Below are 22,811 nucleotides of genomic sequence, written 5' to 3'. Positions count from 1 at the left end.
TGCATTGGTGCACCCATGTGCCAAGTGTGGCCTCACCCTGGCATCCCCAGCCACTTGATTTGCTCCAAAAGTGCATGTTTTGGCCTAAAACCCTATATTTGGGGTGTCTGGGTGCAACTCACCATGGTGTACCCCATATTATTCATGTAAATTCCAAGGGTGGCAGTGTGGGGCATGCATTGGTGCACCTATGTGCCAAGTGTGGCCTCACCCTGGCATCCCCAGCCACTTGATTTGCCCCAAAAGTGCATGTTTTGGCCTAAAACCCTATATTTGGGGTGTCTGGGTGCAACCCACCATGGTCTACCCCATATTATTCATGTAAATTCCAAGGGTAGCAGTGTGGGGCATGCATTGGTGCACCCATGTGCCAAGTGTGGCCTCACCCTGGCATCCCCATCCACTTGATTTGCCCCAAAAGTGCATGTTTTGGCCTAAAACCCTATATTTGGGGTGTCTGGGTGCAACTCACCATGGTCTACCCCATATTATTCATGTAAATTCCAAGGGTAGCAGTTTGGGGCATGCATTGGTGCACCCATGTGCCAAGTGTGGCCTCACCCTGGCATCCCCAGCCACTTGATTTGCCCCAAAAGTGCATGTTTTGGCCTAAAACCCTATATTTGGGGTGTCTGGGTGCAACTCACCATGGTCTACCCCATATTATTCATGTAAATTCCAAGGGTAGAAGTGTGGGTCATGCATTGGTGCACCCATGTGCCAAGTGTGGCCTCACCCTGGCATCCTCCCACTTGATTTGCCCCAAAAGTGCATGTTTTGGCCTAAAACCCTATATTTGGGGTGTCTGGGTGCAACCCACCATGGTCTACCCCATATTATTCATGTAAATTCCAAGGGTAACAGTGTGGGGCATGCATTGGTGCACCCATGTGCCAAGTGTGGCCTCTCCCTGGCATCCCCAGCCACTTGATTTGCCCCAAAAGTGCATGTTTTGGCCTAAAATCCTATATTTGGGGTGTCTGGGTGCAACTCACCATGGTCTACCCCATATTATTCATGTAAATTCCAAGGGTAGAAGTGTGGGGCATGCATTGGTGCACCCATGTGCCAAGTGTGGCCTCACCCTGGCATCCCCAGCCACTTGATTTGCCCCAAAAGTGCATGTTTTGGCCTAAAACCCTATATTTGGGGTGTCTGGGTGCAACCCACCATGGTCTACCCCATATTATTCATGTAAATTCCAAGGGTAGCAGTGTGGGGCATGTATTGGTGCACCCATGTGCCAAGTGTGGCCTCACCCTGGCATCCCCATCCACTTGATTTGCCCCAAAAGTGCATGTTTTGGCCTAAAACCCTATATTTGGGGCGTCTGGGTGCAACTCACCATGGTCTACCCCAGATTATTCATGTAAATTCCAAGGGTAGCAGTGTGGGGCATGCATTGGTGCACCCATGTGCCAAGTGTGGCCTCACCCTGGCATCCCCAGCCACTTGATTTGCTCCAAAAGTGCATGTTTTGGCCTAAAACCCTATATTTTCCCTCTTAAATATAAAAAAGAAAAAAATTAAACAAAGGCTGCCTTGCTTGGACGATGATCCGGCCCATGAATCGAATTTCCGGCACGAAACGATCAAGCCCACCCACCCAACATATTAGTTAACAACTTTAATTGTGCAGGGCGTAATTTGCGGCAACACGTACTACCCATCACGGGTAACCCACACCCCCACGAACTATATCATCGTCGTCTTTTCACACCGTTTCATCTCAGCGACGTCTGGGCGGCCGACCAAGCAACATCTTTCACCTGTTCATCTGAGAGAACTAGTGTTGATCATCGACGGCACCCCTTTGCCATGGATCAGGTATGTCAAGACTTTCACCTGTCGTAATATTATTTGACTTGTCGTCGAGATAGATCGCAAATTAGGTATGGGAGGCCGCCATGGGAATCGACCAGATCAACACATCCAAAATCTCATTGGATAGATTCGGCGCTTCATACTTATTAGATTATACGTACTTAACAGATTCTAGTTCTCCGAAAACCCCTTTCGGGTAGATCATAAACACAAGTATATATAATGTCCTTAGGCCGCCATGTCCTTAATGTGTAATCTACAACTATGGTTAGATCATCAAGGGCAGATTAACGTTTGGGTAAATAATCGATTGTCCCCTCCTTATTTTATCACAAAGATTTGCACTAATCGCCACTAGTTAGATCTCTATATCCGGGACGCTTGAGTATTCCACACAAGAACTCATCAGTTATATGTGTTGTACACTTTGCTAGGTGGCACAACGTGTTAGCCCACGGCGTTGCGGTGCTGCTGTGAGGAAGAACAAAAAGCATATCGTAAGAGGTACACAAATTTAGGACACTCTTGTTTTCCAAGGAAATTGTAATATTCTGGTTTATGTATATAATTTTGTATGCAGGTCCTAACTGTGAGGAGGGTGATGATTTTGAAGGTTTCATCAGGTATGCCAATCGCGTAAGAATGGATGATGCACAATTTGCTACATTGAAACAGCTAGTTGACAAGCACATGCCAAGAAAGCCACCGTATGTCTGCACGATCAAAAAATCAAACGTCGTGAAGAATAAAGCAAAAATGGTAAGCGCTGGATTACACACCAAAATTTTCACAGTTTCCTAACATAGCTGATTGAATTCTCTAATTGACTGTAATCTTATATGCAGTACTTCTCGAGGGGATTCACACTAAACCACATTGCTAGGCATACACAGCTACCAGCAGAAATAGAAGTTTATTCATCGAATACTAAAATTGCAACAGTTAAGATGGTGATGAGCAAGTCACAGGTCAATGGAAAAGGCAAAGGAGGTGCCATGATAACAACAAACTAGATGGAGGTTGTGAAGAAGACTAATATGAGAGTTAAAAACGTGTTTGTGTTCTGGTTCCGTGGTAGCCGCGGTGGTGGTCTCAAGCTTCTGGTTGATATTCTCTGAAATCAACAAAGGCATTACATTATTTTTACAATTAGCTTATTTGTCCAAGTTGGAAGTCATGCTGAGACATTTTGATGTTTGTTGCAAACTTTATTTGACGTTTATGTCATACTGTTTTCAAATTATTCATGAATGTCAGTAGTGGTTCAAATTTTAAGTTTACTGAAATTATAATGCATTGTAACCACGAAAAAACGCCGTGAAATAACCTTCCTCTCCGTCCATCTCCTCTCATAAGGTGTGAAAATTAATTTCTATTTGCAGCAGTATTACGACATGAGTAGTACTAATTAAGGTAACAACATGAATTAGCGGGCAATTATTCAAAAATGTGTACCTTTGATTGTACTAATTAAGGGGACAACATTAATAATTGATCCCCGTAATTGACTACGCCTCCAAACTATCGAATCCCAACCTTCCCCACTAATTAAGGTAACGACATTATTTAGGGAAACAAACTTTGTCACGTTGATATCGACCCTCCCACGAATTAAGGTAACGACATTATTTAGGGAAACAAACTTTGTCACGTTGATATCGACCCTCCCACGAATTAAGGTAACAAGATTATGATCGCCTTTTGCCCACTTCCACCTATATAATCGCCTCATCTAACCTCATATCGTCTCTCATCGAAGCCTGGTCGGGAAGAGCGGCGTCTGCGAAGTTACAATGGAAGATGATGTAAGTCATACGCAACTCATCTCGTGTTGTCTATATTTAATATCAGATCTAATCTAGTCAAGTACAAACTCTTCTCTTCCGATTGCCCGATGCCCTATTTTCTCTGACGGTGATCGATGCCCTAACCATCTTAGGACTCAAATTTGTACGTGTTACATCTTTTCTATATTCAACTAGGTGGCATCGTTTGCTCGTGTTCGTCATGTTCGTGCTGCTCTTAAGTTGCACAAAAAGCTGAATATAAGAGGTCCGAAATTACCTCCCATTTATGTCTTCCATATGCGATTCTATTGTTGGGCCTGATGTATTAATTTAATACTTACGCAGGTCCTAGAATAAAGTGCGAGCGTGAGTTCGAGGTGTTTGTTGAGTATGCAAATCGAGTAGCTATGGATGATGGAGAATTTCGTTATCTGAGAGATAACGTTGATTATCTGAGAAGTAAATGTCAGGAAACAAATCTGAAAACACCCATATATGTCTCGCACCATAAAAAAATCACACGTCCAGGAGGGTAAAGCAAAAATGGTAAACATTACGGTACACACCAAGAGATTTCTATTTATTTTCTACACAAAGAATCGTTGTTAATATGTTTGATTTCTTTTATGCAGTACTTTTCGAAGAGATTCACCATGAGCCACATTATCCCTAATGTTGAACTGCCATCAGAAGTAGAAGTCTTATTCTTAGGAAAGGCTCGCCTCAAAGTTAATATGGTGATGGACAAGTCAAAGGTGAAAGGCAAAGCCAAAGGAGGTGCCATGATAACATCGAACTGGAAGCAACTGGTGAAACTGCACGATATGAGAGTTAGTGACATATTCATCTTCGCTTTTGGTCGAAGCGTCGTCGATGGTGAATTCAAGATAGTAGTAGATAGGCTCTGAAATATGAACACTTAGTTCATACTCCAAATATTTTGTTATGTTTTTCAAGAACCATTGTGTCATCGATTTTTTATCTTCAACTTATTTTCTGTTCATGGACTTCCGTGTGTGTTGCTCCATCGTGAGTCCGTAAATTGTTTTCGTAAGTAAAACGTCCGTATGTATAGCATTTACTGACCGTCCATTGGGGCAACTGACGACCCAATTTGCTGCACGGCAGCCTAGGCGACGCATTTACCGTGGCGCCTGCGCGTGGATAACCAGTGGCTCCTGCGCGTGGTTTACCGGTGGCGTCCCAACTAGATATGTCACTTCACAACCGGCGAGCCATTAAACAGGAGGGGAACGGATTCGGTGGCATCATAATAGCGAACACGCGTGGCCTCCCAGTCAACAGGTCGTCAACAGCGAACACGCGTACAAGGCCGCAGCACCACTCACTCGGTTCACCGACAGTCCATTTTATCCCATCCAGTGGAGCACATCAGGCCATCCCGCACCAAACCCTAGCTAGCCCATAACCTAAACCCGCCGCCGTCGAGCAGCCGTAGCAAGCGATGGGCCTCAACGACCACGAAGCCGGAGGGAGCAGCGCCCGCGGAGCTAAAATCCGACGTGCGGCCCCTCGTCCTCAGAGCCTCAACCCCGACGAAGCGACGATCTTGGCCGAGGCGCGGCTGCTCGTTCCGCCGCATCGGCACCCGCCGCCTGGTTGGAGGGTGAGCGCCGCCGGGTACGCCATCCCGCCGGTCCCCGAAAAGACGAAGATCTGCGCGGCTACATCCGCCGCCGTCGAGCTGCCCTCACGCCGTGGGATCGGGCGAACCTGCATCGGGGGAGGACAGCGCCTTGTGGAGGCCCCGGTTCGAGATGGAGCGCCTCGACGAGCTAGCCAACCAGTACGGTATGTACGCCGGCGGGAGGTACAATCAAATAGGGCGGCAGTCCTTCTGGGCCGGCAAGGACGTGGACACCGTGCTCGCGGCGCACGGCTATGTCCCTCTTCCTCGCGGCGCGCCACGCCGCCTACCACCACCGTACGGCGAACCACGGGCACCTCCAGCTCTTCCGCCGCGCCGGCACGAAGGGATCGTCCTTCCACCTCCAGCGACAAGCGAGCCGCGGGACCAAATTCCGATTCGCGGCCCTGCACCTCATCTGCGTGTTCCCAAGCCGGAGCCGCAACCGGATCCGGAGCCCGAGCCGCAGCCGAGGTGGACTGCGTATCTCAATTACCAGTCGGAGATTCGGGCTCCCGACGACCCCGCCGACACACCGGGCTTCACCCAGGCGCTCCAGCAGTCCAAGGCCGAAGTGGAGGACGACAAATGGTGGTCCTCCGACGACGATGAGGACGTGATATTGGGAGATGTGGAACTGAGTTACCAGGCCCAGATGCGGGCTCACGATGACCCAGCCGATACACCGGGGCTCGCCAAGGCGCTCCAGGAGTCCAAGGTCGAAGAAGAGGGCGAAAAATGGTGGTCCTCCGACGAAGAGGATTAGCCGGGTGGCATGTCTTGGAGGGACAAGCAAGATGTAGAGGCCGCCGATTTAGTGTTTTTTTCTTCCCTTTGCTGTTCAATCTTGTGTAAGAAACTTAGAAGTAATCAAAATCCTCTGTCGGCCCTATGTTTAATTCCAGGTGTCTTAACTTTCTTGCATTTTCTAGTTTATTAGTTCAAAAGACGTAGCTTGGTTAAGATCTAGGGTAAAAAATGAGTAAAAAATATTCACATATTGGTAGACTTGTGAACCCAAAACAAATAGTCTGTAAAAAATAGACCTCTTATTTTTGTTCAAAATGAAATATGCCCTATATATTGTTGACTAAAGGTGCATTGGTTTCACAAAGTCTCGTAGGGTTCTGACATGAAATAACCGTGTAGTCAGTTGGAATTAGTCACATGTTGGGCCTTTTGTTTCTGTTGTGCCCGGTTTTTGTTGGCCCATTTTTATAGCCCGAGGCTTTTGTGCGGAGATTGTCTGCGGTTATTGTTGAAGCGGGGACACCGAGCGGCGAGGAGCGACGGCGAACGGCGACGGCGACGGCGAGAGCGAGAGCGGAGGCGCTTCTTCTTTTGGTCGTAGCCCCGGTGGTACTTTTCTGAGCCCCTGCACTACATCCTGCACGCCCCCCTCCACGACTTGCTGCCGCGCGCCGCCGCTGATGTAGGGTAGCTATCTATTAGGGTTAGTACCCAGAAATCTAGGACATCAGCAGGAGTTTGTAGTTCATTGTGAACATTGATTTAATTCTTTGGATTTCTGTTATTGGAATGTTTCGAATGTGTTTGATATGTTATATTATTTTTGTCAGAGATGGATGAAGAAGCAGGATGTCTTATTTGTGGCCAGCCTGACACTAACTTGCTTCCGGTCCAAGCGTCGTGCATTTTCATTTGATGTAGCGATGGTGCATTTGTTTGAAGAACTAATTGTATGTATGTTTTGCATAGTACAAGCTAGATATACATTATTTCCCCGCCGTTAGTACTATTTGCATTTGTTTGTTGGATCTTTTCTAAATAAATTGTTTTTTGTGTTCAATTCTTCAGGCCGTGCCTTGCCATGCTAGGGAGATGCTACATAGTTTAGTAGATACGTGGGTTGTTGCTGAATGCAATCATGGTTCTGTTTATCATTTCCATGTGGAGAAGACTGAAGCAAGAACTTACCTTTGTGGACCATTCTGGAGTTCTTTTGTAGACTCTTATGTTATGGATGAAAATGACATTGTGGAGTTCACATATGATGAAACTACTTCCAAGTTTGAAGTTGTTGTATTCAATGCTGACCGTGACGAAAAACCATGGGTTCGGTTAATGTGCATGTTTCTTTGTTTCTAATTATTATTGTGATATTGTTTTCACATATTTCTCATTGTTCATTCTGTTTTATTTTTTTGTTTGTTCAGATTGTTGGGAGGTTTTGGAGTGCTGCAGAGTTACTTTTGAGAAAACCATTTTCTCAAATTTGCTAGACATTAACTCCGCAGAGATGAATGCGATTACATGGGCTATATTCAAAGAGCTAAATAAAGTGGAGGAAAACGAATTCCTCGATTTCTTTGAAGTACCTCAGTTCTTTGTGACGAGGTTGAATGAATCTTCTCTTACTCGTTTGGTTAGTAACTTTTTCACTTGTTTTTAAGTTTCATTCATAACATACAAACAGTGTTAACGTTTTCTTTGTTTATATTTTACTTTTTTGTAGCTCATTCCATTTGATGTTGCACATGGATACTATAGGCCGAGAGAAGGTGCTGCTATTTTTTATAGCAGATCTATTAATGGACAAATGGTTGGAGCTTATACAATCTACAAGGGGCAGCATATTGAGTTTGTAGATGGATGGAATGCGTTCTGTGTAGCAGCTCATCTTGTGATAGGTTCATTAGTATGTCTGAAGATTGAGTTCAGGGATTTGTGCATCAGGCTTGAGATTGAAGATATCACATTATAAGATATGCATATGGATGAATCCTCATAGAATGAAAGGAGAAATTGTAATTCATCTTTGTATTCGGGTTGTACTATTTTTATTTCAGCAAAAACTTTCGTGCGTTTTGTAGTAAAAACTAATTTTTGTAATTCAGGCTATTTTTAGTGTCACACATTTTTTAGGACATAATACGTTGGTTAATTCTGTTTCAACCCTAAATGCACATGTGCTGCTGATATATTCGGTTAACATTCCGGACAGGTAATAATAGGCCGGTTTGTACTAAGCCCATTAACGTGGAGCATGGACGCAGGGAAGGAATACTCATGGCCCATCCAGCAGGGTTCTGTAGTTTTCTTTTGTTTTTTTTTTCAACTCGAATTTAACTGAAATTTAATACTTTATTTTCACATAAATTCAAAAAATGAAAAAACCTTCACACTTCGTCTTAGAATGGATACGAGAGTGTGTGCAAAAATTTCTGGAGCGTTTCTCGAAGGTCGAAAAATCCACATTCTTAGAAACGGAACCGTTTGGGTTACATCAAACCACTTTTTGTAAGCTAGTCGATTTTTCGACCTTCGAAAAAAATTCCAGTTTTTTTTACCCAATATGTCACACGTTTTTGTGAACATAATCCGTTGGTTAAAATTTTTTTTGAATTTTTTGAATTTAACCAGGTTTGCTGTAGATTTATTGAAATCAAAACTACTTATCAGTTAGGCCGAAAGACATGTAACGCGGTTTGTACTAAGCCCATTAACGTGGAGCATGGACGTGGGGAAGGAATACTCATGGCCCATCCATCAGGGTTCTCTAGTTTTCTTTTGTTTTTTTTTTCAACTCGAATTTAACTGAAATTTAATTGTTTATTTTCACAGAAATTCAAAAATTGAAAAAACCTTCACACTTCGTCTTAGAATGGATACGAGAGTGTGTGCAAAAATTTCTGGAGCGTTTCTCGAAGGTCGAAAAATCCACATTCTTAGAAACGGAACCGTTTGGGTTACATCAAACCACTTTTTCTAAGCTAGTCGATTTTTCGACCTTCGAAAAAAAATCCAGTTTTTTTTACCCAATATGTCACACGTTTTTGTGAACATAATCCGTTGGTTAAAACTTTTTTTGAATTTTTTGAATTTAACCAGGTTTGCTGTAGATTTATTGAAATCAAAACTACTTATCAGTTAGGCCGAAAGACATGTAACGCGGTTTGTACTAAGCCCATTAACGTGGAGCATGGACGTGGGGAAGGAATACTCATGGCCCATCCATCAGGGTTCTCTAGTTTTCTTTTGTTTTTTTTTTCAACTCGAATTTAACTGAAATTTAATTGTTTATTTTCACAGAAATTCAAAAATTGAAAAAACCTTCACACTTCGTCTTAGAATGGATACGAGAGTGTGTGCAAAAATTTCTGGAGCGTTTCTCGAAGGTCGAAAAATCCACATTCTTAGAAACGGAACCGTTTGGGTTACATCAAACCACTTTTTCTAAGCTAGTCGATTTTTCGACCTTCGAAAAAAAATCCAGTTTTTTTTACCCAATATGTCACACGTTTTTGTGAACATAATCCGTTGGTTAAAACTTTTTTTGAATTTTTCGAATTTTCGAATTTTTCGAATTTGGCCGTCAGACATGTAACGGGCCAATGTGGGCCGCCAGACCTCTAACTGCATGTTCGCCTCCCGCCCCTATATCCTCCCAATACTGTGGCAGTTCCACCGTTCTGTCCCAACCCCGGCCGTTCGTCTACCGCATCCCAGTGCTCCCTTCCTCCCACGCTGTCCATGGCATCTGCCTCTTCCTCCGTCGTGGCCGGAGACGAGAAGTCCACGACGGAGAAGTACCGCATCCTTGCGCACGGGAGTACATATATCGACGTCGTCTACACCAATGAGGCGGCGACTGTTGATAGAATTCTTCGTATGTACGAGGGTTGGCTCGACGAGGACGAGGACAGGTTCAAGTTCGTTGGTCTGGATCTCGAGTATGACTCTAGCGGACACAAGTTGGCGGTAATGCAAATCGCCATGAGGGAGCACGTTCTTGTATTCCACTACATTAGGTACAAGGATCATTGAAATTTATGTCACTACATTGAATTTAAAGCGTCCCCTACATTTTCATTACAGTACTTGTTGAATTTATTTGTGCTGCTCTTGACAAAGGTGCAAGGATCATTGTCCGCGCCTACTGACTTTTCTCAAGGACAAGCAATACACTTTTACAAGTGTTGATAAAAGAAATGACACAAAAGTTCTTCGTGCGGCCGGTCTTCTGTTCCTAAGAGAGACACATCGACATCCAGGACATTTTCAAGATTAATGGTCAACCGCAGCTGGAATGGCTGATCTTGCAAAGAAAGCTCATTGATCCCAAGTTTGCCAACATGAAGAAGGACTTCAAGTACAACCAGCTTCGGAAGGAAGGGCATGGTTTACGGGAATGCAAGCCACTGTCTGGATGAACCTCGAGTCCGCAGCTATTGACGGCTATCTCAGTTATGAGATATACAACAAGATCTACACGGTGAACGAGGGACAAGCTCACCTCCAGAGATCAGACCACATCTGCCCAGATGCAAAAATCAGGATGAATCTTCATCAATGAACAAGCGTCGAAGCAAGCCCGAGAGTGATAAGACTCAAGGGGGCAAGTACTAGTGTGTTTGTGCGATCTGTAATTATATTTGCGATGTGTCCAAGACATAGTTGTGCTCTATGTTATTTGTGAACAAATTCTCCATATTGTTTTGTAAGTATCATACGGTGATACGTGCAAATCTGTAATGGTATTCACAATGTGTGCAAGACATAAGCTGTGCTCTATGTCATTCGTGAACAAAATTGTCCTAGTTGTGTTGCAAGTATCAAAATTCGACCTTTGACAATCTGACCAATGTTTGTACAACAAATAATACACAAGTGCAACAATGTGAATCGATCAAGTAGTGTTGTTCATACTTCCGATGGTCCCTCATATCTGCATTGCATGAAATAACACACAAGTCAGTGGCACATAAAATAGTAGAAGATTAGTGCAAGCTATTTAAGAGTAGGGCTGAATCAGATACTCACTCCTTATGTAGCCTGCACTTCATCTTGTTGTTTCTGTTATGACCTGGTTGATTGCAAGCAGTGCACAACCTCTCCTTCTTCCGCTCGTCGTGTGACAGTATCCTGCCATGTTTTGACGTCTGTTGATTCGTATCCTTGTCCTTATAGTACTTCTTGTTTTGTTTAGGTGCTCCTTTGGTCTCAGCTTTATCAGGATCACCCACTACCGGTGCATCTCCTCTGTTTTGTGCGTCCTCATGGTAAGCCGTTGAGCAGATTCTGGTCACCTTTTCTCCTGTGTATTATGTCTTTCATACATTTCATAAGCTCGCTGTAAGATTCTGGGTCATGCAATGCTGCATCAAAAGCTTCTGCTCCAATTTGGGTAAGCTCGCTATGCTTTCTCCTCTCAGCTACCCCTTCCCATCCCCATCCGTACAAATCACTCTCGCGTCTCGAGGGCAAACCATACCTTGCATCCTTCGAGAACCTTCGGAGAACACAACAGTTCGGAATTTCAGAGCACCCCACAAAATGCAAAACAAACAAGATGTGCTTGCAAGGTAGCCCTTTCCGATACATCCTTCGGCAGCTGCACGTTATTGTTTCCTCTTTGCTTTCAGGTCTGTACTCCACTGAAAACAAATACTTACGGTTATTCATCCATGACACAACGAAGGTTGTTAACCCACCAGCACATCCAAGTTGATCTACAATCTCTAGGCCCCCAATCTTTTTCAGCTCCCCTTGAACGAGGTAGAAGTTTGTAGCAGTGAATTTACGGGCAGCAGACATCTCTATATCCTTGTACCTGGTAACTGCAACCGGTGCCGTCTCGAGAGTCTATGGTGTCTGGCGGGCCTCTTCCTCCCGGACACGGCTACTGTTATTCTCGTAGTGCACAACCATATCCACCATTGTCAGTCCAAAGTCAAGGTGGGTGTGTAGGGTGGAGTTCAAACTCTCGCTCCTCTGGTTGCTTTTCATTCCGAGGAAATATCCATTCGCTAGATACGCGGCTGACCACAACTTCTTCCTCCTATACATCCTCTTCATCCATTCTTTGGTTAATTCCGTCTGGTGCTTCTCGACGAATGCCCTCCATCTCCCCTCGAATACTTGTTCTGAAGTGGTGTAGTACAGCAGCGACCGGAATTCATTGTGAGCCAGGGAGTCAATGTGCTTCTTCATGTTCTTCTCAATATGCCACGTACAAACACGGTACCACACGCCTGGAAAGACTTTACCAACAGCGGCGATCATTGCAGCGTCCCCATCAGTGATGATCCCTTTAGGCTTCTGCTGATACATGGCTTTCAGGAATGTTTCTAACAACCACTTGTATGTTACTTCCTTTTCGTCCGAGACAATGGCGCATGCAAAAACAGTAGTCTGGCGGTGATTGTTTATTCCCACAAAAGGTATGAACGGCATAGCATACCGATTTGTTTTGTACGTCTTTGTCAAACGCCAGCACGTCACCGAAGTCGGCATAGTCCTGCCGAGACTGAGAATCACACCAGAACAGGTGTAACAATTGTCCACCTTTACCAAGCTTGTAATCAAAAAAGAATTCAGGATCATCTCGCTTCCTCTTCTCCATAATGCCAATGGTTGTGTTGGCGTCACCCTTTGCAAGCATCTTCCTCTTTTCACGGCAAGACATGTTGTAAAGATCCTTTCTTACAAATCCTACCATGCTGTAATTTCCATTGTCACCGATAAATGTCCTCATAATGTTGAATAATCTCATCCCGGCAGCTCCCGGTGACATGATCCTAGATTTCGATGAGCCTTGATCTTTCTATGAGACCTCATAAAAGCGATTTGATCAGCTGTAGCAGGCTTATGGTTGTGATTGTCGTCAAATCTCAGAACAGTCCAAACACCCTTTTTCCTGTTATACGACACACTGAAATGGGCACCACAGTTGCAGCGAGACTCAGGACGGTGCCTATACGTTCGGTTTTCCATTTCTAAGTACTTGCTTTCACGTTGCCCAGCCCTTGAGCAAAGAAACCGCCTATACCGAATGGTGGGTGTCCCTAATTCATCAAGGCGTTCCTTTTTCTTCTCGCGTCGAATGCTAAAACCATGTTCTTTGGCATACTTGTTGTAGAAATAATAGGCAGCCTCTTCGGAAACAAAGATCATGGCCCTTACAGCCTCATACTTTCGCTGTCTGCTCATTTCAGCATCAATATCATATGGATCCTTATTATCTTCCTGCTTAGTATGGTCCAACTGGGAACTTCCTGTCACCTAAACAAATATGACAAACATGGCGTTATTGTTACAGACACTTTGATTTGTTCTATTATGCATTGCAATGCATCAAAATAAAATCTTACTTCGCTTTTGCATTCAGATTTTGACAGCTGTGAAACCCCCCCTTCTAATGATTTCGACTGCTCAGGAATATCCTCTTCATAAGCAAAGTCTTCCAAATCAGAATCCCCATAGTAGGTAAGCTCACTGTTTCTGATTACAACAACCTGCGCAATTTGTAGGAAAATAGCAAATTACATGTATATTCATCTTCACCTGGAAGAAGGCAAGTAAGATAAAAGAAAACATACATCACTCGTATTTTCAGAAGTGGGTTCATCATCTGTCTCTCTTATGCTGTCTTCATCATCGATGTCCATCTACAAAATTTGCATCAAGGAGGCAAAATTCAAGGACAAAATATTCCCATGCACACTGTACTGATAAAATATGAAAATGTGAGTGACACACATTATCAGACTCAGATACAGGATCACCAAAAATGCTATCATCATCATTAGACGAAGGTATTTCATATTCATCTTCTGAAGATGAAATATCAAAAGCATCCCATGTAGAGTCATCAACATCTGTAGTTGCTTTCTCATTGCCAATCCCAGAAGCCATAGAGCCGTCCATCTGTCCAAATAAAACCAACATCACTGACCTAATCAACATAAAAACTCGGCTTGGAATTCATTGTGAAATGCTTATTAACAAAAAATATACGAAAAATTGGTAAAATTTTGAACAACAAATTAAACCCTAAGCACAAATGCGACAATACATCCTATAAAGTATACATGGAATAAGAATAGAATAACAGTGTGGCACGGGGGGCTAACCTCTTCTGTTCGTCGGTGGCAATCTGGGCAGCCACGGGAAGTTGCGCTCGTCGGTGCTCTGCCTTGCAATGGAACGACCTATATGTCGATCGTGGGGAGGCGGAGGGTGGATGACTCAGACGTTCGCCGCCGTATTATCGTGCGCACCGCGGTGACGGCCAACCGATCCACCGGATGCGGGAAGGATAGGAGATCGCCGAGGTAACCAGCCAGACCTGCTACGATTCACCGGGGTACGTGCAAATGGCGGTGGTGAGGGATCGACCGGCTACAACAAGACGGAGGGATCAAAACCCTAGGTATGAATGGCGGCCGTGGGAGGGGAGGGGTGGAGTTGGGCCAAGGTTGGACGCCGGATCCTTGCCGCGATCGGCGGACAAGCAGTATTCACCGGAGAAGATCTAGATCGGAGATCGCCGGGCTGGCGGCTGCGACGAGCTGATCAAGGTACGTGAGAATGGAAAGTGACAACCGACGACGATCACCAAGCAGTATCCATCGGACGTATACACCGACACGTACATACACCGAAACGTACATACACTGTATACCCTTTCAACGAGTACAAGGGTACACCGTATACCCTTTCAACGGGTACACGGGTACAATCGATATGGATCTTCGGAGGCTAACCTAGCCCGACCCGTTAGCGCCGGCGGAAGGAGCACGTGCATAATGGTACGTTTATGCAACTGTTGGTTTGGGGGTCTATGGAAGCAGTCGCCATAATGTAATCAATAATTGTTGAGATGGCCGAGTTGGTCTAAGGCGGCAGATTAAGGGTCTGTTCCGAAAGGGCGTGGGTTCAAATCCCACTCTCAACATTATTCTTTTTTGAGACACGCCTTTTTCCCGTTTAATTTTGACGGTCCTCGCTACTGTATTAGGCCAGACAGATTCGGTTTTTTTTCTTTCTTCCATGGGAGAGAGGTTATTAGTAGGGAGCCAGACCGATTCAGTTTGAGGCCCAATTTCTACGGCCTACAGTGCTCCTGCGTTCCATTGTCTAACCGGAGATTCTCTATCAGGCCGGGCCCATTGGCTCCATACATCTTTTTCCTATTTTTTAAATATAAAATTTAGGGTGTGTGTATATACTCCCTCGATGCCACTATGTGAAGACCAAGCTTGACCAACCTTTGCGAAGGTCTCATTCCGCGTGATAGCGATGCTTCGCATGACGCGTGTCGCTCCGAAGTAAGGGAATCTATAGCGGGGCGACCCATAACGGCGATCCGTTTTGGTCCGTTTGACTCGGTCCGTGATAAAATTTGGGCCGCGGTAGGTTTAGGTTGGGTGTGTCCCCAGCGGCCTGACGCATGTTTCCTTCCTCCACCCGATGTCAAGGATTGATGCTCTGTCTCTAACAGCGATGGAACATTAACGGCGGCGGTGGTAAACCGTATACTATATAAATAAGGAGTAGTACTCCACCCAATACTATACCTTCTTATGTATACACGCTTGTGAGAGCTGTATCTCACCTATATAAATAAGGAACATGAGCCTAGAAGGGTATCGTTTTCACCTAGTCTTTCAACATGGTATCAGAACGAACCTTTTCCATGACCTAGCCGTCGTCGAAATTGATCTATAAATTTTTTGCAGCCACCGTAGGTTCTCCCGTTGCCACCGCAGCCCTACAAATCGAAAACCTATCTTCAAAAACTTTCCACCGCCGGTAGCTGTGCCCACAGGATCCGCCGCCACCGCCCACAAAACCCCAGAAAAACCGCACCAAGCACTTTTCGTGGCAGCCATGGCGTCCTCCTCGTCATCGCTCCCATTGTCGAGTCTGCTCGGGTCTCCTCCCTCCCAAAAATTGACTCGGGAAAATTTCCTCTTCTAGAAAACCCTAGTCTTTTAGCCCCTCCGTGGTGCTCAGGTCCTCGTCTTGCTCGATGGTACCGACGTCACGCCGGTGAAAACCCTAGAAGTCGAAGATGATAAAATCGAGAAGTTCACAGTCCCCAATCCCGCCTATGCTGCGTGGATCACCCCGGACGCCACGTTGCACGAGTTCCTTGTGAACTTGTTGTTGCCGGAACTCCTTGCCCATGTTATTGGGCTTGAGACCACCACCGATGTCTAGAGCGTCATCACCAACATGTTCTCCTCGACATCGCGGTCGAAGATCAAGCACCTCCCCGTTGCTCTCAATATATAACACGAAGAAGCACAACATGACCATTGCAGATTGTTTCGCCAAGATGTAGGGCTTCTCCTCTGAGCTTGCTGCCATTGGCAAACCCATCACGGAAGTTGAGATGGTCGGGTACATTGTTAATGGCCTAGATGGATCCTAGAACTCGCTTTCCTCCACCATTTATGCCAACCCCGGTCTAACTCTCGAAGATTTATTTGGTAAAATTAGTTCTCACGATATGCGCTAGAATATGCTTGCCGAAACATGTCACGACACTGCCTTCACTTCATCGGCTAATGCCGCTCGTCGTGGCTGTGATGACTCTCCTCGTGGGGGGTCTCTTGATCGTGGTAATCGTGGTTCCCGCGGTGACCTCCATGATGCTGATCGCAGTGTAGTATTGGCCAAGGACGACGCCATGATGATTGGGAGCGACGTGATCGTCGTGATGATGGTGACCGATGCCACAATGATGGTGGACATCGCCATGATGATGATTACCGCGGTCTTCGCCGTGATGATGATTACCGCGGTCTTCGCCGTGATGATGATTACCGCGGTCTTCGCTGCGATGATGATGAACACGGCCGTCACCGCGATGATGACGATCGGGGACGTCATCGTGATGATGGTGGTCACAGGTGCCGTCGTGATCTTGGTCGTTCCCCCGCTCCCTATGTGAATGTTACATGCCAAATTTGTAAGGTTCATGGCCATTCAGCAAGCGATTGTTGGTGGCGTTCTCGAGATGATTCTGATGAGCGAAGATGCTATGACTACCGATGGTAATGGTATGCCTATTAATCATGTTGGTCATTCAATCTTGCATATCCCACATGATTCCTTTCACCTTAAAAATATTCTTCATGTTCCTAGTTCATCTATGAATCTTATATATGTTCATAAGTTTACACTTGATAATGATGTGTTTCTTGAGTTTCACCTACTTTTATTTTTTTATAAAGGATCGGGGTAACAAGGAGAGTTACGTGTAAATGTCACTGCCATGGTGGTCTCTATCCTCTAGTGCCCATCTCTACTGGATCCTACAAGCATGCATTCATCACAATAAAGCCATCTTCATCGATATGACATCGCCGCTTAGGTCATCCTTCATCCTTTGTGGTGCAACAAGTTCTTAGGAGAAACAATATTCGTATACCCCAGAAATAAATCCTTATGTATGTGACTCATGACAACTAGCTAAGAGTCAATAGTTGTCATATCTTTCCACCAGTTTTTCAACTTCTCCTTTGGAACAAGTTCTTCTGATGTATGGGGTCCACCATCTGCCCCTTTTGGCAAAATTCATATTATGTAAATTCCGTTGATAATTATAGTAAATTTACTTGGATATATTTACTTAAAAACGTTCTGAGGTGTATCAAGTTTTTCTCAATTTCCAACAACTTGTTGAATGCAAATTTGATAGAAAGTTCATCACTGTGCAAACTGATTGGGGTAGTGAGTATGAAAAATTCCATAGTTTCTTTCAAAAAGTTGGCATTACACACCATGTTTCATGTCCTCATGCTCATCAACAAGACTATTCATCAGAAAGCACATCGCCACATTGTTGAGGTTGGCCTCTCTTTACTTGCTAATGCATCCATGCCATTAAAATTTTGGGATAAGGGCTTTCCTCACACCTACATTTCGCATCAACTTGCTACCCTTTAAATTCATTAATCTTGATACACATGTTGAGTGTCTTCTTGGTACCAAACCCAACTATGAGGCTCTTAGAACTTTTGGCTTGCCTGCTGGCCAAATCTCCATCCATACAATAAAATAAAATTATCCTTTCGATCCACACATTGTTTGTTTATTGGCTACAATCCTCGTCACAAATTAGTTAAGCGTTTGGACATTAAAACTGGCCATGTGTATATATCGAGGGATGTAGTTTTTGATGAAAACATTTTTCTTTTGCCTCGCTACACCCCAATGCATGCAACCGTCTAAGTCAAGAAATTCTTCTTTTTACCATCTTCATCGATCATCATCACATGTTGCGGATGCACTTATTGATCATCACATGAGCATGCATTTAATGCCTATTGTTACTAATGCTGATGAGCCTGCTGCAGAACAAAATTTCGCAGATGAAATTCCTGGTAAAAATCATTCAAAAAATGCAGAAAACAGCGATGTTTTTGATTTATAAGATGACGAAAATAGTGCCGGATCCGAGGCAGATACCACTGACACCTCGACATGTGAACCTGATACCGAGGGGGATCCTATCGCTCCTCGAAGCGGGGCGCTCTCATGCGTGCACTTGATCGCCACCCTCGCGCACACACTCCGCGTGGCCGTTGTCCCTTCCTTTGTGGCAACGTCGGTGTTCCCCTTTGCGGCCCCCTCTTTGCATGCACATGGGCAGGCCCCCTCGCAATCACTGTCTCCCCGTCTCTCTACTCGCGACCGTTCACGGTCCCCATCTCCTGCCTAGACGCGTGTAATCGGACAACGACCCCGCATCCTCTCCCGCCCCGACACCACCAAACAGCACGCCCAACATCGCGGCAGGCAGTGTTGCTGCGTCTTCACCTGACGCTGGCGATCCCGAGGTGGATTCTTCAGGGTCTGGATCTTCTGTATCTTCAATTCCTGGAGCTCCTCCTATTTTCGGTCGGACTCGTCATAAACAAGGTATATCGCATCTAACAATACGTACTGACTGTACTGCTCGCTATGGCATGTTTGCTTCCACAGGGGAACCAAGCTCACTTCAGGAGGCCCTTGAGGACAAAAATTGGCGCCAAGCCTTGGGGGAAGATATGATGCCTTGTGCCAAAACAAAACATGGCATTTGGTTCCTTATAATCAAACAAAAAATTGATAGATTGCAAGTGGGTATACCGCATAAAAAGGCATGCATATGGTATAATTGACAGGTAAAAATCTCGCTTAGTTGCAAAAGTTTTCAAACAAAGTTACGGCATAGATTATGAAGATAATTTTAGTCCAGTTGTTACAGCTCCTACTATCAGAATCATTTTAGCTGTTTCGGTATCTAGGGGTTGGAAGTTGCGGCAACTAGATGTCAAGAACGTGTTTTTTTGCACGGTGTTCTTGAAGAGGAAGTTTAAATGAGACAACCCCTAGGTTTTGAAGATCCTAATGCTGCCCATCATATTTGCAGACTTGACAAAATTTTATATGGACTGAAGCCCCTAGAGCATTGTATTCTCATCTCGGTTCCAAGTTGCATGCTCTTGGTTTTATACCCTCGGAGGAAGATACATCTTTGTTCTTATATCAGAAAGCAGGTATCACTATATTTTTCTTGATATATGTTGATGATATAATAGTGACCAGTTCTTCGGATCAAGCTATTTCTGCTTTCTTAGAGATTTTAGTGATAAATTTGCCATAAAATATCTTGGTGACTTACATTTCTTTCTTGGCATAGAAGTAGAAAAAGATACAAAATGTATTATTATTGACACAAGAGAAATATGCTTGAGATGTTCTTGACGGGTCCTGTATGATTAGGTGCAAATCTGCACCTACACCGTTGTCCACAACTGAAAAATTGTCTCCTAATGAAGGGACACCTCTTGGCTATGAGGATAGTACAAGGTATCGCAACATTATTGTTGCATAACCTGCCCGGATATCCTTTTCAGTCAACAAAGTATGCCAATACTTACATGCTCCTACTACAGTTCATTGAACAGTAGCAAAAAGGATTGTGAGATATGTCAAGGATACTATAAATATTGGGATCACTTTTATGAAGTCATCTTCTAGCCTTCTTAGTGCTTTTTTTCAGATGTTGATTGGGCTGAATGTGTTGATGATAGACGCTTCCACTAGAGGGTTTGCAATATTTTTTTGGACCAAACTTAATCTCTTGGAGTGCCATAAAACAAGTCACTGTGTGTCGATCAAGCACAAAAGCTGAGTATATATAGATCTCTAGCCAATGCCACTACCGAGCTAATTTGGGTTGAAGCACAAGTTGATGAACTTGGCATCGTTCTAAAGGAGAAAGCCTGCTTATGTGGTGATAATATGGGTGCTACATATTTATCTGTTAATCCAGTTTTTCATGCGCGTACTAAATAGATTTTCACTTTGTAAGAGAGAGGATAACAGAAAAAAGCTAGAGGTCAGGTTTATCTCAACAAGGGATCAAGTTGTTGATGGCTTCGCTAAGGCACTGCCAGTCAAAAATCTTCATGAGTTCAAGCGTAATCTAAAACTTGTTCACTGCTTAAATAAGGGAGGTTGTTAAACATATAAATTGTACGTATTGATATGGAGTAGCACTCCACTCAATACGATACCCCTTATGTATACACGCTTGTGAGAGCTATATCTCACCTATATAAACACTTAACATGAGCCTAGGATGGTATTGTTCCCACCTAGTCTTTCAACAGGCGGAACGTCGTCGACTTCGCCCGCGCTTCCGGTTGGTTTCCGTCCTCAGTGGATCATGTTTCTTGTCCTCGGTGGCTCATGTTTCCGCCTCGGTGGCTCCTGTTTTCTCCCAGCTCTCGGAACAATCCACATGATAGGTTGCATAGATTTTTCTTACTTATAGTTTTGTTATTTCCTCCAATTTAGACAGTATAAGTAATGCGTGGGGTCTTGTTCGGCAGCCATGTTTCTAAGTGTATACATGCCACCCGTTAGCCCGTTCGGTGTTGGATTATTAGGCAATTTCCGTGTGAGTTTAATTACCGAAATCAACATTACAGATGCACAAGCATACTTAACCATACATATCAGACTAAGCACATGCATCAGATCTGAACATGGAACAAGTAGCAGTGCAAGGTAGGAGAGGAAAAGCACGTACATCGCGACCGGGAAGGTCGCACCAGCAGCACCACCACCACCATGGGTATTGTTGACGTCGCCCATGGTGTAGTCGGATCTGTCGATGAAGCAGCCGAGTCGTCGAAGAGGAAGACGAATAGTAGCGAGCAGTCGCGCCGAGACGCTCCCCAAAAACCTTATCGCCCGTCTCCCGGTGCAGGATCTCAACGGATGGAGTTTCGGAGGCCTGCTCTCCCGGACGGCTGTGCACGCAGTCGCCGGGATGGGGAAGACTAGAGAGTAGCGCAGCAAAAGGAACTTCACGAGAGAGAGGAACTAGAGAGTTCTGAGAACTGTGTATTTCTCTAGATCTGATCTGTCTCCTTGTATAGCCTGGGAAGCCGACCCGACCCGACCGCGTTGACACACGTAGGAAGCCAGGGACACGCGGCGAACATGCACATGCAGGTTGACACGTACCCAACACAGTTGGTGCACCAAGCAAAAAGTTTAGGCTTCCTTGAGTGTGTCTCGAACTCGAACTCGAACTCGAGTCACGAAACGCGACGTGCGTGCGTGCGTGACGAGGCGGGGAGGGCGGAGGAGGAGGAGTGCGCGAGGGCTCTTTTTCTATTCTCACTCACTTGGAATGACTAGAACAGCAGCCCTTATATACCACTCCAACTCTCTCCCAACTAGCAATGTGGGACTAAACTTTGTCCCCCAAGGCTGTCCCAAGCTGCCAACGTGATGGGCCTTGAGATTTCAGGAATTGTAGACTATATGGGCTGCCTTACTGGGCTGCAGCCCATCTACATTCAACAATCCCCCACCAGATCTCATATGCACATCAGATGACACATTAGTTCCATTCACTGTTTGATATACCTGCACTTCGGTGGAGACTGTTAAGTTGAACTTCCACTTAGGCAAGGTGCTACGCTTGACTACAACTGAACAATGGACTATGCCTTGAATTGTCAGTCTTTGTGCAGCAAGTTTCGCTCAATGCCGGCACGGTACTAGGCTGCCATAGCCTTCCCCTCGGGTGGAGCTTATAAGTCATACTCCTCGGCCTTTCATGAGCTTACTAGAGATTCACCCAAATCTCCCACACTATGACCAGTAGTGTCACTCATATAGGTGTGTTCTTCAAAGATCGCCCTGTAAGACAGCGTCTTCGCTCATTAAGAGCCGCTCAGAACACATTAAGACATTGTCAACCTGCTGATGGCGTGTATTTCACACGTTCGTTGGGCAACCCCAAGAGGAAGGTATGATGCGCACAGCAGCAAGTTTTCCCTCAGAAAGAAACCAAGGTTTATCGAACCAGGAGGAGCCAAGAAGCACGTTGAAGGTTGATGGCGGCGGGATGTAGTGCGGCGCAACACCAGGGATTCCGGCGCCAACGTGGAACCTGCACAACACAACCAAAGTACTTTGCCCCAACGAAACAGTGAGGTTGTCAATCTCACCGGCTTGCTGTAACAAAGGATTAACCGTATTGTGTGGAAGATGATTGTTTGCAGAAAACAGTAGAACAAGATTGCAGATTGTATTTCAGTAAAGAGAATTGGACCGGGGTCCACAGTTCACTAGAGGTGTCTCTCCCATAAGACGAACAGCATGTTGGGTGAACAAATTACAGTTGGGCAATTGACAAATAAAGAGAGCATGACCATGCACATACATATCATGATGAGTATAGTGAGATTTAATTGGGCATTACGACAAAGTACATAGACCGCCATCCA

At 44.9% G+C, this 22,811-nt stretch overlaps 1 protein-coding gene and 1 non-coding gene across 2 annotated transcripts; both read left to right on the top strand.

The window, feature by feature from the left end:
• The first annotated feature begins 1,590 nt into the window (after nucleotides 1-1,590).
• Nucleotides 1,591-2,837, top strand: LOC139832612 (uncharacterized). Its single transcript, XM_071822405.1, has 4 exons — nucleotides 1,591-1,827; nucleotides 2,259-2,328; nucleotides 2,405-2,583; nucleotides 2,670-2,837. Exons 1-4 carry the CDS (start codon nucleotides 1,819-1,821, stop codon nucleotides 2,835-2,837), a joined length of 426 nt encoding a protein of 141 aa, XP_071678506.1. The 5' UTR covers nucleotides 1,591-1,818.
• Nucleotides 2,838-14,878: 12,041 nt separating this feature from the next.
• Nucleotides 14,879-14,959, top strand: TRNAL-AAG (transfer RNA leucine (anticodon AAG)). Its single transcript has one exon. It is a non-coding gene; the product is annotated as a tRNA-Leu (tRNA).
• The last annotated feature ends 7,852 nt before the right edge of the window (nucleotides 14,960-22,811 follow it).

Source organism: Lolium perenne, chromosome 6 (assembly GCF_019359855.2).
Source record: "Lolium perenne isolate Kyuss_39 chromosome 6, Kyuss_2.0, whole genome shotgun sequence".
NCBI lineage: Eukaryota > Viridiplantae > Streptophyta > Magnoliopsida > Poales > Poaceae > Lolium > Lolium perenne.
Note: the sequence above shows the minus strand (reverse complement) of the source record. Positions and strands in the feature narration are given on the sequence as shown.

Coding starts and splice junctions, on each gene's coding strand:
- LOC139832612 (XM_071822405.1), top strand. Junction 2,329..2,404: donor CAAAAAGCATATCGTAAGAG/GTACACAAATTT, acceptor TTTTGTATGCAG/GTCCTAACTGTGAGGAGGGT. Junction 2,584..2,669: donor TGAAGAATAAAGCAAAAATG/GTAAGCGCTGGA, acceptor TCTTATATGCAG/TACTTCTCGAGGGGATTCAC.